We start from the raw sequence: 18231 nt of genomic DNA, 5'->3' as shown, positions 1-18231 counted from the left end.
CCCGCGCCTCACTCTCATACATGGTACAATGACACCAGCAACCCATGCTTGCTCCAAGTCACCTCCGTGCTGCTCCTGATCAGGTCTGCCCCCTTTTCCACACTCAGCCTGTGGAGGAGCCGTTAGAAATAGCAAATGCAGCCGCTCTGACTATGCACATTGTGAATGCTGGGGACCCGCCCGGTGTGTGAATGACTCTGTCCATCCCCCTTCTACCGCATTCCCCGCCAGCATCCCGCCTGCGAGCTCACAGCTATCTTCCAGACTGCACCCTACCCCTGCAAACACCCGCCCGCGGACCGCCACCGGCTCACTCTCTGCATCAGTGTCCCCAGCACCTGTAACCGCCTGGCAACATCCCAGCCGCACCGCACCCCCCCCCCCCCCCCATCTTTTGCTTGCGACCTCTTGCTAGCAACCCCAGTCCCTACTCAATTCCCGGCATTATACCCCCCTCCCTCAGGGATACCTTCACAGCCGTGTCACCCAGCGCAAGCTGCCACCCCCACCAGTAGGATGGATGAATGAGAGATGTGAGAGTCACTGCCCCCAGCAGCCGGGATGCCACGCTCCCTGTGCCCGCCCATCATCATGATCTCAGTGTCCCTGTGCACTTCTAGGTATATATATGTGTCCAGTGCTGTATGTGTATATATGTGTCCAGTGCTGTATGTGTATATATGTGTCCAGTGCTGTATGTGTATATATGTGTCCAGTGCTGTATGTGTATATATGTGTCCAGTGCTGTATGTGTATATATGTCCAGTGCTGTATGTGCATATATGTGTCCAGTGCTGTATGTGTATATATGTGTCCAGTGCTGTATGTGTATATATGTGTCCAGTGCTGTATGTGTATATATGTGTCCAGTGCTGTATGTGTATATATGTCCAGTGCTGTATGTGTATATATGTGTCCAGTGCTGTATGTGTATATATGTGTCCAGTGCTGTATGTGTATATATGTGTCCAGTGCTGTATGTGTATATATGTCCAGTGCTGTATGTGCATATATGTGTCCAGTGCTGTATGTGCATATATGTGTCCAGTGCTGTATGTGCATATATGTGTCCAGTGCTGTATGTGTATATATGTGTCCAGTGCTGTATGTGTATATATGTGACCAGTGCTGTATGTGTATATAGATCCAACCCCCCCACTCCGCCATCATCCCCAGTCCCACCCCAATACCCTGCCAGCACCCCCCCCAACTATCTTCCGCCAGTGTCCCCAACACCTCCTCAATCCACCACCGTCCCTGCCCACTAACCCCCCCCCCCCCAATCTCCCGGCAGTGTCTCCAACCCCTCCTCAATCCCCCAACAGCATCCCCGCCAGCACACCCTGCACCCACACAACTTCCCACACACCCATCCCTACCACACCTCCTGCACCCACACAACTGCCTGACACTCAATCAGTGCACCTCCACGCCTCACCAACCCACACAAAAGCACCCGCATGTGTAACTCAACACCCACAGTATTCCCACACCTGCCACTACACTATCCATTCCACCCCCAAACTCCCATCCCGTACCCATGTCACCCTAGCACCCCATCCACGATACCACACCTCCCCGGAACACCACCACACCCACACCTCCACCTCCACCACCCCAGCATCCACTTACAAAACACCACCAGCCCCTTCCCCACAACACACAAGCCTGTCCCCCATCCACAGTACGCACAACCCCCATCCCCAAACCAACTAAAGAAAACCCGCAGCACCCTCACCCACATGTGGACCGGCACCTAACCAAACCACACCACCCACACAGCCCAACCCCACTCCTGGGACTCCACCACACACACTATCCAAACCACCACCCTCAAGCACCTACCCCCACCCATAGCAACCTTGCACCCGACCCTAAATGACTTCACAGATTACGGCCCACAGCCCCTTATGACCAGGTGTGTCTGCCTATGCCTTCCCTGTAAGTGGCTGTAATAAGCAACATGAGGAGCCCTGGCAGTGTCTCCAGCCTCTCCTCAATCCCCCTCCAGCATTCCCACAACCCCCCCCCCCTTTTTATTCCTGCCACAATCCACTCTCTCAAACCTGCTGCCGCCGACCACCACCCTCCACGCCCTGCTGCCGCTGAGCGCCAGCCTCCAGGACCTACTGCCACCGCCCAACACCCTCCAGGACCTGCTGCCAACAAGCAACACCCTCCAGGACCTGCTGCCGCTGAACTCTACTTTCCCAGACCGCCTGCGCCAGACCACAACTCTACCCCACCCATCTGTAAGTACTACCCACCACCCCATACCAATACACCACCAACTAATCTCCAAACACAGCTCCATTCCATTTCACGCCAGTACCTGCTGCGTGGCACCCAGCACCCCATAGCAAACACTCTTAGGCCACTACACCTCTTCAAACACACCTCACTCACATACATTTGTACTACTAATGGGGCGAAGCCCCTCACGACGGTGTGAAGAGCGCCTGGAGGGCGCGATGAATCACCTAATATATATATATATATATATATATATATATATATACAGTACATATAAAATGTTTATGTTCGCATATATGGTAGCTACAAATATTGTGTGTGTGTGTGGGGGGGGGGCACCACTATCTATGCTGCCTCCGGGTGCTTCATCTAAACTTACGCCACTGGTAACATGATACAGTGTACGTTGTCTATGACCTTCCCAGATCATGTGGACAATAATATGGTGTCCTATACCCCTTCACGCTGCACCTCGGACCCAGAAAATTATTGGGTAGATGATGTGTCCACACGGGTTGAGGTGTGGTGTGAAAGCACCGAAGCTTATAACCTGGGTCGACCAACCCAGCAATTTGACCCAGGTTGATAGAAGGGTTAAACCCAGGTTGCCCTCTGTATAATGGGTGACATGGGTTAAATGTGAAAGCGCTGGAATTGGGTTGGAGCCGGGTTGAACCCAGGATCGAGATTTCACATTAAAACTGGGTTGTCCATTATGATCTGTCTTTGCTATGAATAAAGGGTATTAGTAAGAAGTTTGAGTGATAAATAAATCTTGCCAATGATAACGCTTTGTATTTATCAGGAGCTAAATTAATTATTAAATAAGGACTAATTTAGTGATAACTGGAAAAGATGAGACGCATATATCAATTCATACTTTTACAATTTATGGTAGCCCTAATGTAATGTGCATTATAAATCAATAATTTTACAATCACATGCACAGACACTTTATATTGCTCATTTTTACAACTCAATAGACTTACTTATTAAATATGCATGAAATTCCCTCCTACATGAAAATCATAGTCAATCAACTCGGAAACTACAGAATTCTCTTTTATAACGCGATAGAACAGAAATAAGCACCAGTTAATTGTGTTCTAAACAGCCTATTGTTGCTTTAGACTTAATTAATACTTTACTTACAGGGGGAGCTTTTTATTCAGGTTCACATCCAAATTATAGATAACTAATTTGTTTGCTCTTGATACAGATTCCATACTCATAATTGGATATTTAAATATATACTAGGTAATTCATTGCGCCCTATGGGTGCTCTTCACACTCTTGTAAGGAGCTCCGCCCCCTTAACCTGTGAATGCCTGTATTGCGTGCAATATGGGTTGTGCAGTAGGGGAGGGGGGGGGGGGGTGTGGAAATACTGTGGGTGTGGGATGGGCGGGTGTGGTGTTTTCTAAGGTGGCTGTGGGGGTGCTGTGGGTGGTGGAGTGCTGGGTGTGGTATTGTGGTGGGTGGGTGTGGTGGTGGCATGGGTGGTGAGGGTTAGGTGTGAGGGTGCCATGGGTGGGGGAGGTTGATCGGGTGTGGTATGGGTGCGGGAGGTGCAGGTGCGGGGGTGCCCTGTGTGGGTGGGTGAGGGGCAGTTGCGGGCGTGCTGGGCGGCTAGCTCGCTTAAGTCCCAGCGGTGCAGCAACTCTGTCAGGGGAAATTGCAGGTTTTGTAAAGGGGGTTTCTAGGTAGAAGAAATAATAAAAATGATATACGTTTGGTGTAGGGATGTGCACTGGCCACTTTTTGCATTTTGTGTTCTGATTACCTTCAGGTTTTGGGTTCTAATGGGTTTTGCCAAAACACCCCCTAAAGTTTTGTGTTTGGATTTTTTGGGTTTTGGGTTCTGATTTTTTTCAAAAAAGCATAAAAAACTGCTAAAATCGAAGAATTATTTTTTTTTTGCTCCTACGCTATTATTAACCTCAATAACATTAATTTCCACTCATTTCCAGTCTATTCTGAACACCTCACAATATTGTTTTTAGGCCAAAAGGTTGCACCGAAGTAGCTAGATAACTATGATAAGCGACACAAGTGGGCGGCACAAACACTAGACTGATACGGCACACAGCATCACCCCTGGACTGATTCGGCACACAGCATCATCCCTGGACTAATACAGCACACTTAATAGCACCCCTGGACTGATACAGCACACTTAATAGCACCCCTGGACTGATATGGCACACTTAGCATCACCCCTGGACTAATACAGCACACTTGGCAGCACCCCATGAATTATACGACAGACTTGGCTCACCCGTGGAGTTATATGGCAGACTTGGCTCACCCCTGGACTGATATGGCAAACTCAGCATCACCCCTGGACTAATACAGCACACTTGGCACCACCCCATGATTTATACGGCAGACTTGGCTCACCCCTGGAATTATACGACACACTTAGCATCACCCCTGGACTGATACAGCACACTTAGCAGCACCCCATGAATTATACAGAAGACTTGGCAGCAACCCATGAATTATATGACACATTTGGCTCACCCCAGGAATTATGCGTCACACATGTGGGCACCCCTGACCTGATACAGCACACATGGAATTATACGGCACAGATGGCGGCACCCCTGAACTGATATGGCACACATGGCGACAGGCATGGAATTATACGGCAGACATGACGACACTCCTGCAGTAAAAAAAAAAAAGAAAAACTTTTATTCTTTTAATTAAAAAAAAGAGCAGCACACCTGGAATAATTCAGCAGACATTAGTAACACCACTTGAATTATACGGCACTCTTGGCTCACCCCTGGACTGATACAGCACATTTAACAGCCCTTGCAGTAAAAATAAAAAAACACCTTTTTTTATAAAAAAAAAAAAGGGCAACTCCCCTGGTCTGACACAGGACACATGGGGGCAGGGCCGGAGCTACCCACTCAGCAGCTCTGCAAAGCAGAGAGGCGCCATGCTGAAACGGCGCTGTCTCCCTCCCTGCTCTGCTAAAGCTGCCTCAGCCCTCACTGTCACTGCCTCCTGCACGCCGCCCGCGGGCGGGTGGCAGTATAAAGATTTACTCCCTGCACCGCAAGTGCACACAACCTGCACGCCGCCCATAGCGCCTAGCTGAGATCTGGCAGACGGCAGTATAAAGAGCTGCTCCCTGCACCGCGAGTGCACACAGCCTGCATGCCGCCTGCAGTGCCTGTCTGACAGCGGGTGGCAGTATGGAGAGGCTGAGCAGCTCCCTGCACCGCGCTCACACTGTCCTCCTCCTGCGACCTGCCCCCTCTTCCTCACGGACACTTGCGCTGAGGCATGAAGCGCTGTCTGTGAATGCCTGGATGACATGTCATGTCCGGATCCGCCCCCTACCCATTGCACCCTGTGCCTGTCAGCTGTCAATCAAATGATGAACAGGCAGCAGCGCCGCCTCCCCTTCCTTCCCTCTTCTCAGTGTGCTGTGCCAGTGCCACTGCCAGTCCTCAATCTCCTCCCCTCTTCTTCCATCTCCTCCTTCTCTCCCCTCCTTTCCCCCTCAGTCACGAGTGCTGCACATACTTTTTGTACTGCTTTCGGATTGCATCGCACATACATTGCATGAATGCCGTGCGATGCGATGCGATATAGCCCATAACGTATGCGATTCTCGCAGCATGTATGGGCACCTTTAGTGCCTGCAACATTTTGCGGACACAGCACTGAGATGGTGTATACATACATGTACATGCACCCGAGATCCTCCATAGGATCGCATGTTGCATACACTCCTACAATCGGGCTGCAGCTTGTTGCAATGGTAATGTGAAAGGGTGCAAAATGTATAGTTTGCAGGAGGGCGCCGGACACCCTAGCACCGCCCTGCATGGGGGCTCCCCTGGACTGATACGAGACACATGGGGGCACCCATATAATTATAAGGCACACATGAAGGCACCCCTGGACTGATATGGCACACTTAAGACCCCTTGCAGGTTAAGGGGAAAAAAACCCACCTTTTTTTATTTAAATGTCCCCCACAGTAGTCCTATATAACAGCCCCCCTTTACTAGTAGCCTTATTAATGCCCCCTTAGTAGCTGTAACCTGAACAGTTTTCCACTTAGTAGTTCCCCTTTAGTAGATGTACAAAAGTTCCTGCACTATTAGTTCCCCCTTAGTAAATGTACCTTTAGACTTTTACAGTTGTCCCCCTTGAGCAGCCTCACTCAGTTTATGCAGCCTCTATTTGGTCCCCCATTAGTTGCCCCTCCTTCGTATATCCCCCCACAGTGTTTTTTTGTCCCCCATAGGTTTCTCTTCTGTGCAGACAGCACGGCCACATCCGTGCTGTCTGACTTCTACATGCAGAATGAAGATGGCGCCGGAGCTGGACCTTTTATAGAGATCCGAATCCGACGCAGGATGATGACGTTTTGGCCTTGAGGCAGCTGGGGGGAGTGGGGGGTCCAGGTGGGAGTCCCCCCCAGCATGAAGTGGATTGATGCTGTCTATTCTGCGGAGGGGGGTGGGGTTTAGTGGCCTAATTGCCGCACATTTGCATATGCTCATTAGCATAGGTCACTGCCTCTTTTCGGACGCTCGCGCGGATCACAGCAGAAGAAGTTGGGAGATATGTACTCCATTGAGATAGATATGTAGGAGCAGGTACCTGAGCTGGTGACAATGCTACTGCTGCTGCAGCAGATGTTTTCTGTGCAGGGAGATGCCTAACATTCTCACTGCTGCAGTGCCGACTCTCCTGGCTCCCCCAGCTTATGTTCAGTCATGGCCTGGCTGTCCCTCACTACAGGCCAGTGTGCCAGTGTGTGTGTGTATATATATATATATATATATATATATATATATATATATATATATACACAGTACATAAAAAATGTTTTTGTTCGCATATATGGTAGCTACAAATACTGTGTGTGTGTGTGTGTGTGTGTGTGGGGGGGGGGTGTTTCACCACTATCTATACTGCCTTCGGGCGCTTCATCTAAACTTATGCCACTGGAAACATGATACAGTGTACGTCGTCTATGACCTTCCCAGATCATGTGGACAAAAATATGGTGTCCTATACCCCTTCACGCTGCACCTTGGACAGAAAAACAGAAAAGATAGCACTCCAGAGGGACTTTTCAAAAAAGTATATATTGTGCAGAAAGATGCACCTCTTTCTGGCACATCTTTCTGCACAATATATACTTTTTTGAAATATCCCTCTGGGGTGCTATCTTTTCTGTTTGTATGTTCATTTACTGAAAGGCATCGGGGGCAGTTACCTGGGTACTTGTTTCCTTGCACTGATTTTGATCGTAGTGCATCTTATACAATCGCATTGCATGCGATATAGCGGAATGCAATGCATTTTTTAATTGTACAAGCACCCTGATGGGGTCAACGCCACCCCCAATATCATCGCCAACCCGAAGCGTGGCGAGCGCAGCGAGCCCGTGTCCCCCGACCTTTTTATTCCCCCACTATCTACATCAGCATGGAGCTGATCTTATATTGTGTGGCGAGCGCACCAAGTGTGTTCGGGCTTGGTGGCTCGCTGCGTTTGCCACACTACAGTATCTACAATCAACTCCACGCCGACATGGATAGTGGGGGTATGAAAAGGTCGGAGGACGCGTATCGCCGCCCCTCGCGGGCTTGCTGCACTCGCCACGCTTCGGGTTGGCGTTGATAGTGGGGGTGGCGTTGACAATGGGGGTGCATTTCACATTGTATGCACCCATCAGGGTGCTTGTACAATTAAAAATCGCAACGCATGACATTTGATGGGTTCTTACAATGTTAAATGCACCCCCATTGTCAACGCCACCCACAATATCAATGCCAACCCGAAGCGTGGCGAGTGCAGCGAGCACGTGTCCTCCGACCTTTTCATACCTCTACTATCCAAGTCAGCGTTGAGCTGATCTTAGATAGTGTGTTCGGGCTCGGTGGCTCGCTGCGCTCGCCACACTACAGTATCTGAAATCAACTCCACGCCGACATGGATAGTGGGGGTATGAAAAGGTCGGAGGACGCGTATCGCCGCCCCTCGCGGGCTCGCTGCACTCGCCACGCTTCGGGTTGGCGTTGATAGTGGGGGTGGCGTTGACAATGGGGGTGCATTTCACATTGTATGCACCCATCAGGGTGCTTGTACAATTAAAAATCGCAACGCATGACATTTGATGGGTTCTTACAATTTTAAATGCACCCCCATTGTCAACGCCACCCCCAATATCAATGCCAACCCGAAGTGTGGCGAGTGCAGCGAGCACGTGTCCTCCGACCTTTTCATACCCCTACTATCCACGTCCGCGTGGAGCTGATCTTAGATAGTGTTTTCGGGCTCGGTGGCTCGCTGCGCTCGCCACACTACAGTATCTAAAATCAACTCCACTCTGACATGGATAGTGGGGGTATGAAAAGGTCGGAGGACACGTATCGCCGCCCCTCGCGGGCTCGCTGCACTCGCCACGCTTCAGGTTGGCGTTGATAGTGGGGGTGGCGTTGACAATGGGGGTGCATTTCACATTGTATGCACCCATTAGGGTGCTTGTACAATTAAAAATCGCAACGCATGACATTTGATGGGTTCTTACAATGTTAAATGCACCCCCATTGTCAACGCCACCCCCAATATCAATGTCAACCCGAAGCGTGGCGAGTGCAGCGAGCACGTGTCCTCCGACCTTTTCATACCCCTACTATCCACGTCCGCGTGGAGCTGATCTTAGATAGTGTGTTCGGGCTCAGTGGCTCGCTGCGCTCGCCACACTACAGTATCTAAAATCAACTCCACGCCGACATGATTAGTGGGGGTATGAAAAGGTCAGAGGAAGCGTATCGCCGCCCCTCGCGGGTTCGCTGCACTCGCCACGCTTCGGGTTGGCGTTGATAGTGGGGGTGGCGTTGACAATGAGGGTGCATTTATCATTGTAAGCACCCATCAGAGTGCTTGTACAATTAAAAATCGCATTGCATCGCATGCCATTTGCTGCCATTCAATGCTATGCGATATTTCATTGTACAAGCACTCCTGTTAATTTAACGGGAATTTTGCATCGCATTGCACGCATCGCACACCACTAAGTATGGTATGCGATGGGCGCCGTGCTAGGAAACAAGTACCGCTACCTGACTGAGGAGAGTGACTATATTTAAATAGCTATTCATGCAATGTGTGCTTTAATATATTAATTGTCCCCAGTGTGATTCATACCCTCATCTATTACATTGATTTACATTAATAAGTCTGTAAATGAAACTTACAATAGTGCATTAAGTGCCTTGCATTATTGGTCATATTTATAGGTTCCCTTTACTTCAATTCAATTCTATTTACCATTTCCCATAATAATACTAGTGCCTAGAATTAGCCATAATGAAAAGTTCTACCTGGTATAGACTATAAGTGCCTTGCATAACTTGATATAAAGTATGTGCTCTTGGATAAAGTTAAAATCACGTAATGTCTGAATCAGTGGTGTAACTATGGTGTAGCAGCCCCAGCTGTGGCTTGGGTGAGCTAGTGGCCTCAGTGCACACTGAAAAATACCTTCTGTCCTATACGAATACACAGTTTGCTATCACTGTTTCCCTGGTAAGTCCTTGGAAGCTGAGGCTGGTGAAGAAAGGCTACAGTATTTCAGCAGATGGGATGTCCTCCCTGTTACGCCGCATGGGCGCATGTCACTCCTGGGGAGCTGCAGCACTACACATGGCGGTGCACAATGGCCTGAGTAACCAGTCTGCACTTTTGTCATAATTTACTAAAGAAGGGGGCTCCACAATTTTTTGGGCAGGGGGGAGCTAAATTTATAGTTACGCCACTGGTCTGAATATGTAAACTTAAATTATAATTCAATGTTCACAATTGACAAAAGAGTCAAAAAATCCTAACTTAATAAGGAAATACTCAGTTTGTAATTGTTGTCAGTGCTTGTAGGTCAGATAATGAATGAGCTAACGGGTTCATGTTCTCCTGTGTAGCCCCATATGCCCATTACATATATTCCATTTTCATTTAAAAGCAAAACTTAAAATGAGAAAAAATTGACACATATTTGTTGACTGTCTCCAAACTGTTAGTGAATTGAAAACAAAGGATTTTACTCTTGCCGCTTGACGCACTGTTTCTCTAAAATAAATCTCCAAAAAATATATTTTAATCCATTAACCAAAATTCTGCTGTAGCTTAATTCAATTATTGCAAATTGAATGGAGATGAAGAGCAAGGAAAAAGAATTGAAAGCTGCGCAGGTTAGTGGATAATGGAAAAATGTAATAATAATTTAACTGACTATTGAATATCATAACAATAAACAATTATTATTATAAACCAAGGAGTACAGTTAAAAATATATAGTGAGTATCACTTATACAAACAAAAAATGATTTTTAATATTAATAAAAAAACACGGTACTTATGTAATATCTGGGCTCCCGTTTTTCTTATGAGACCGAGTCCCCTCGCGGGGCTCGCTATGCTCGCCACGCTTCGGGCACGGTGGCTCGCTGCGCTCGCCACACTATATAAAATCAACTCCATGCGTAGTTGGATAGTAGGGGTATGAAAAAATGGGGTGCATTTAACATGGGAGCCCAGATAATACATAAGTACCAAAAACACATATAATTAATAATATACATTAGCCCAAGTTGATAGACACAAGAAAGTTCTGAGCAACTCTGAAGTTCCTATCCAAAGGATAACATTCCTTTTTGGAATAAGTAGATGAGGGAGTATCCAAGCGTTCCCGGATCTCCAGTCATAGCGAATTGTATTACCTGATGAATAGAAGGCCTGTGCAGCAGGTCAGGAGATAACCAAATAGCTGTTTCCAGATGTACAGGTACGTATGGCTTAATGTCTATGCCTTTCTAACAAGACGATGGTCAGGACGAAGGTGAGCAAAAACGACCTGCAGCGGGAGGACAGTCGATTGGATTGGTAGCGTTGTCTCAAGGATAGATGCGGGATCTATATCTGTGAAGCTTGCCTGCTACGGTGTGTGAGCAGTAGTTGGCTGGAGGCTGGATGACAAGCAGCATGCCTCAGGAGAGGTTTCAGAATCTGCAGCGGTATGTAGGCAGCATACCAGGAGACCCTAAACCAGGAGACCGATAGTGCAGCATAGATCTAATTAGTGGCAGGTGGTATGCAGAGTACGCCGTAGGCTCAACTGGGATGGGCATTTTTAATGATTGGAGTACGGTTAGATAATACCCAATGGTGTTTGCAGCACCGACGAAATCAGCTGTTATAACCGTGCGCTAAGGTCCGTGCACCAGTATGATGGAGTTATAAAAAAGTGGGAGCCGTCCAGAGTTCCAGTGGCTGTAATAGCTGGGGCAACAGAAGTGTCTTTTTAAAAAAGAGAAACTTTTTGAAAAAGTCACGTTGAGCATGATGAAACAAGTCAAAGATTTATTTTGCCCCATCTATTACAGCCACCGAAACTCTGGACGACTTTTTATAACTCCACGAACCTTAGCGCTATAAAAGCTTATTCCCTCTGTGCGACAAACACCACTGGGAATCCTCTAACTGGATTACCATCATTACAACTGCCCTGGCTCAACTGGGGTGGGCAGTTGTAAAAAAAAGTTAGTCTGCTACCTTGTGATTGCCTCTGTGTTTGTACATGTGTGAGAGAAAGAGATGTAGTTTCAGCAAGCAACTATATGAAAGTTGGGTACTAGAAGAGGCCATCAGAGTTGCAAGCTAAGTGCTGCTGCCAGGGTTTACACATCGCAACAATGGAAAATCGCACCTTTTTGTGGGTATAGTATATGATTTCCCCAAATAATTTGAAGCATCGATGTATTTACATCTCTAGTGTCAAAGAATATTTGTGTTAATAGTTTGTGGCTTTGTTTTGCATTGCATAAAATACTAACACTAAGTCAAAGAGCAGGTTCTCTCCTTTATTCATACATATGGGTGTACACTAAAACAGTTTGCATTTACATTCCACATTGAGAGACTATTACTTTTTTTAAACAGTTTATGCAGCATAATCACTAGTAAACTCACCCAGTAGATTAGATACCTCTAAGCTAGCACTAATAAGGTGTGGTACCTAGCAAGATTCAGATCTTCATTGGGAGGTTTGGCTCTGCTACTGACTTCCCCCTGGTAATTACTGGACAAGACTGATTTTGGGAAATCTTTGGCAAGAGAACCGGAGTCAACAGATGTCAGGTAGCAGATGTGGTCTGGACTGAGGCAGAATTGTAGTCCATGGACAGCCCTTGCTAACGAGCAAGGGTGCAGTCTGGTGGACTCGCAAGGCTGCACATTCACAGCCTTGCTAATAAACCAGAATAAGGGCCAATGAGTGGGATTGGGCCGGACTTGAGTATAGGTGGCCCAGACAGCAAGAAAAGTGGTGCTGGTTTGATGCATTGAGCACCCTATCTACCCCCTATCCCAGCCAGTTAGGGTGGATGATGAGAGAAGAGAGGAGGGCAACAATCACAACACTATCAGTAATATATAACATAATATCAATGAAGTCATATGTAATGTTTTACATTGCATCCTCCTTCCAGTTAATATCCAGATTGTTTGAAGTCATTGCATCTTTGTTTATATTGTACAGATTATTGAAACAGTCTTAATGAGCCAGATTAAATTATTGTTGCTCGGTAGTCATCTATGATTTATTGATATAATATGAAAACATTTTGATTTGTTTTGTAGGGCTGTATGAAAACAATCCAACCAATGCAGAGCCAGAATGCTGTGATGTCAGATGGGAATTATTAACAGATAACGAATCCAAAGGGACTCAAAAACTACATGACTCAATGTTGTGTCACAGGACGTCACTTACAGCTTCATCAGCATCCAGACTGTGTAACAGCAGACTGAAACTGTGTGTCCTTGTACTGATACTATTACATACTGTACTAGCAGTCTCAGCAGCACAAAACTCTACAGGACTGGGTTTTGAAAACATAAGAATTTTGGAAGATCATTCAACAAATGAGGAATAAACAATTGGAAATATTTAATTGGATAGACAAGACACTGGCCCACTCCAGCAAGATGCAACAATTACATGTAAAAGAAACGAGGTGCTTGTACCTTACAACCAATTTTTACAAGTCAGTTTGTGTAAAAATAGCAAGATGGGCCAGGCTCCGAAATTCAAGGACAAAATGGGACAGCTTTTTATTGACTAAAAGGCTGTATGGTGACTTAAATTTCTCACACCATTTTATACACTGTGTTTTAATGTTTGGATTTTTTTGTTTGATTTTGCACTTGTTAATACAGGATTTTATTTTTGAGATGGTTTCTCAAAGCTATATGAGTCTTTTCACTGTCTATATATTTCTAGCCATTGTCTGTATTAATCTTTTATGTCCTGTCAATTTCTATTTTTAAGGCAGAAGTGCTATGAATGCAAACATAGTTAAAATTAATAATAACAATACAATCTAGCCTGTCCATATTGTTTTACCCATCTCCTTGAAACAAAAAAGAAAAAACAAAAACAAAAAATACCATAACAAACAATAATAGAGTAAGCTTAGTTCCGAATGTGTAATCACGAGTAATGGAGACACCTATAATGTGTGGTGTTTCTATTACTGTTGCACAAGTGAGCTGAGTGAACCAATGGGAGAGGCTAAAATTAGTGAAAGCAACACTCACAAGTTGGACAGTTATCCCATTTTTATGTGCACCTATAACAAACTGTGTTGTTTCAGTTCCAATTTAAACAAACATGTCCAGTTTTTTCACTGGTCAGTTGAACAGGAGCAGCCTTTAAAATTCTGTATGTTGAACCAGTTAAGCTCAGTGAGTAATAATAGTTGAAGGCCTTCACATTGGAGGTTACATTTTTGCATTCAATGTGAATTATGTTTTAATTTCTGCTGTAGTTACAGTATTTTTAATGAAAGAAAAAAAAAGATATTTATATATATACAGAATGCGTGTGTGTAGAAGATCATGAAGATATACATATTGTTGAATACAGGTCCCAGAGATCAATGAAGCCTGTTTTTGACATTTCTAATTTTATTTATTCCCAGCATAGAAAAACAATGAGGATGACATATTAAGTACAAAATCAGAGCTGCAGTCATCATCTGTTCAATGATTTGGAGTAGTTTAAGATATTCTAGTGGAATCGATTTTAATCATTGTGTTGAACTACTATCACCATCTACAAGAGCTAGTATTAAGTTATATAACATATATTAAGTGTAATTTTTTTGGCAACATATACTTGGCAGAGCTTTGGAGATGCCCTATTCCAGTCTTTGTGGCACAGCTATAAATTACAGACACATGTAAATTGTAATAACGATGGCAGGAACTTGCTTAATTCAAAATTAATAATTTCTCATAGTTTATGTCCAAATCCTACACCTACAGGAGCCCATCAGTGTGCAGGGTAAATTATATGCGCATCTGTGGTGAATGTCTGTTCATAATGTCTGTTTATGGTCTCAGTGTGTGTAAGTGGATAATTTATATATATATATATATATATATATATATATATATATATATATATTTATATATTTGTAGATATATAGACAGTTATATATCTTAGTATTATTAATATGTTACAGATTTGCTTTGGGTGTTTGTGTTACAGTTTGTAGTAATATCAAAGGAAGGAACATTTATAAGGGCTGTGAAAATAATGGAACTCAATTTCCTTCCTACTCTCTTTCTACATTTGGAAAGTGCACTTCAAAAATGTCTGCTGTGTAGCAGGGATATGAAGGAAAGCATTTTAAAAACATGAGATATTTACTATAAGGTTCCCCTTTTTATACAGTTAGTCTTTGCTTTATCTACTGCCTGAGATAGATCGGAAGAACCAATACTATGCATTTTTCACTTTCACAAAACCTACTTAATCATAAAAAATTGTGCTAATACATGAAATTAAGGAACTTCGACAAAATAGCGCAATAACAATAAAATGCATCGAGGGGAAAAAAGCAAAAAAATGTAATGTAGTTTGGCGCTGTTATGTTTTATGAACAATTTTCAAGAGGTTTATGTGTGGGAATACATGGTGCTTTTTATTGTTGGTGGGGCATATTGTATCCTTATTTACATATTGCAAATATAAGACTAGTAGAATGATTAATATAAAAAGCCTTAAATAATGGTAGAATGTAGATTTTAGGTAGAAAGTGTATTTAAATATAGTGGAGCAATAACTGGGTGGGACATTAGTTCTATAGAAAAGAGCAAAAAGAGGTCGCAATGTATGAAAAGCACTTACCGGGCGAGCTCTTGTTCAACTGATCTACTGTTTAAGTACCTGTATATATGGTCAGTAAACAGTTTGTTATAACCTTTATCTACCTCTGCTGGGCAAAGGCCAATCAACAGTCTTTTCTTTAATGTGTTGTGATGCGTATATTATGTGTCATGTCCATTCCATGTCCATTCACCTTTTTACATACTGCACCATAACAGTAGCAAGGTCTTATACATCATATCAATAAATGGTACATCGGATTGTCAAAATAAAACAGTAATACTTTGGAATACTCTGGAGCTGCTGTGTACTCCTATAGTTTACTGGTAAATAAGACTTTTTTAGTTGGTTTACTTGTTTCTTTGCACTTTTTGCTTCTGGTTACATATGTGGAACATTGATTGTGTCATGGTATTGACAAAATTGATGCTTATTATATTCTGTTTATATTATATTATATAACAATCAAATTGCCAAAGTTGGCCACATATCATTTCCAGGCACACATTACTGCATGTCAGATGCATGTAAGCATTTAATGCAATTCCATTATCACACTACACTACTTGGCATCCCCTCCCTTTATACCATTTCTACTAAACTCATGTTTTTCTCATTTTTAAGTGTTCTAAACTATTTATACAGTTCATAATAATGTAATAAGAATTAGCAGTGAGACTTACAGTAAAATTAAATTGAATAAGGAAGAACATTTACTTTACAAAGGGTCAGTATTACAAAATTGGTGCTTTTCCATGGACAAAAAAAAAAATGTTAATTGATATATCAATTTTAAAACTAGAAGCTGCCCAAATAAATGAGGACAGCTGACCGCTCTGAATTTAATCAAACTACAGGGGAAAAAATATCTGTTACTAAAGTTTTTGTTAACTGCAAAACTGTTTGTCCTCCATTTTTCCTCCTGATATCAATCAACAAAAGTTTAGACCTTAGAAGGTTTCCCAGGTGGTCAGATCTTTAGGATAATTACTAAACTACTATGTAATATGAATGTAATCAAGATTTCTTTAGATATAATGTTTGATTGAAATGTCAACCCTATTGTGTACATTTCTGGTAAAATATATAATGGTCTGAGACTGCCGAAGGTTTGGGATGCCGGCCAATTTCTGATGTTGTTTTTAAAGCGGCAATCATTTACAAGGCATGGCTTTGCCTTGTAAGTGATTGCCTCTTTAAAAAAGTCTGAGATCAGCTGGCAGATCAAAATGTCACTAGTCTGTATGCCTATTATATTTCTTTGCTCATGTTCACTCTAAATTACATTTTGTCTATCTATAATGAAAAACTGGTATTAGTTTATTTGCCTACTATAAATATATATGTATGCAAGAGTTTCCATTGCTATTCATATAAATTATATTTGTGATGCAAGTAAAAATTCCTTATTAAAGGTTTACACACTTAGAGGGAAATTCAATTTGCTGCCGTAATTTACCACAAGCTCATTGAATCCACCGGGGCTACTCAGTTGTCCCAGTAGTCAGTCCACTAGCTGCACTTAACGGGAAAATAACTTATTTTAAAATCTATGTGTTAACACCTACTGTAGAAACTTTATTTAATGGGTGAAAAAGAATTAGGCTGTAGTGAAAATGTTCAAAGCTACCCCCATTTTTTTGCTCCCGTTAAATTATTGGGACTACTTGAATTCTTCCCCTTAATGAAGTTATATATGACTCCTAAACTTTGCTCTAAATAGAAAGTATTGTCTATTTAATAGCATCCGGTAATAGAATCTAATTGTAAAAAAGCAGTTTTTCAGCATAAATAATAATACATTATTTTTGTATGAAACACAAATCCAGTTCTTAAATCTGAAATATATATATATATATATATAATTTATAAAGGAGCACTCACCAGGCTTTTCCTTCAGGCGTAAAACAACTTACTTTATTCTTTTATAATTAAAAAGTGTCATTTGTCGACGTTTCGGGCACCGACATGCCCTTTCTCAAGACTAGACACCTAGGCACACTGGAGACAGCAGGTGTGATATATATATAAAAGTAAAATATATATTTTTTTATGTGTTGCTGATAATTCCAGTCAAAATATTCTTATGTAGAAAATATATTTACTGTGCTGCTAGGGTAGCATAAAGGAGAGCGAAGGAATAAATGTCTCTGCATTGTTATATTGTGTTTATGTGGGAGAATACTTGCAAATACAAATAAATATTCATACATTTTTAGATGCAGGCATTTTTTGAGTTCACATCATAAGCCCAATTCCCATTAAATCTGTTATTTTTATTCATTATGTTTCTGAATTTTCCCAAATAAGTCCATAGTTAAAATAAATTATTGGTTGGCATATCAGAACCTGACATATAGTTGCATTTTCATCCATAGAAAAGATTTGCATGCCCATGTGTTTGTCAATTTCATAAATAACCAATTAAATCTAACTTAGAGGTGGGATTCTCTGTTCTTCTTATAGGTTCTGAAGCGACCATCCTATACCACCAACAGTTCATTTCATTGTTCACAATAATCTAACACAGGGATTTGAATTGGGATTTCCAGCAATACCTTTCTCCACTATTGATGTAACCCCAGATATCTTGCTTTTCCCTAAATGGAATACCTTGCCTTATTTCAAATGCAATTTTCTACAGAAGCTAACAGTGTTTATGGTCTGAACTCTCATTTACGGTCTTATTTACCAGTCTTTTAATTCCGGTCTTATTAATATATGTTATGCCTGATGCCTTTTATGTCTAATCAACAATTCCTATA

General features: G+C 43.1%; 1 protein-coding gene across 1 annotated transcript in view; it reads left to right on the top strand.

Moving 5' to 3' along the window:
- The window catches only part of NALF1 (NALCN channel auxiliary factor 1), a 431907-nt gene extending 414223 nt beyond the window's left edge, over positions 1-17684 (top strand). The window contains exon 3 of the mRNA XM_083168658.1: positions 12931-17684. Within this exon, the coding sequence (XP_083024784.1) occupies positions 12931-13226 (296 nt within the window). The 3' untranslated portion in view covers positions 13227-17684. The remainder of the gene's footprint in view (positions 1-12930) is intronic.
- The last annotated feature ends 547 nt before the right edge of the window (positions 17685-18231 follow it).

The sequence above is a fragment of the Crinia signifera genome, chromosome 2, assembly GCF_055691185.1.
Source record: "Crinia signifera chromosome 2, ASM5569118v1, whole genome shotgun sequence".
NCBI classification, from domain to species: Eukaryota; Metazoa; Chordata; class Amphibia; order Anura; family Myobatrachidae; genus Crinia; species Crinia signifera.
This window is presented reverse-complemented; position numbering and strand designations above follow the sequence as displayed.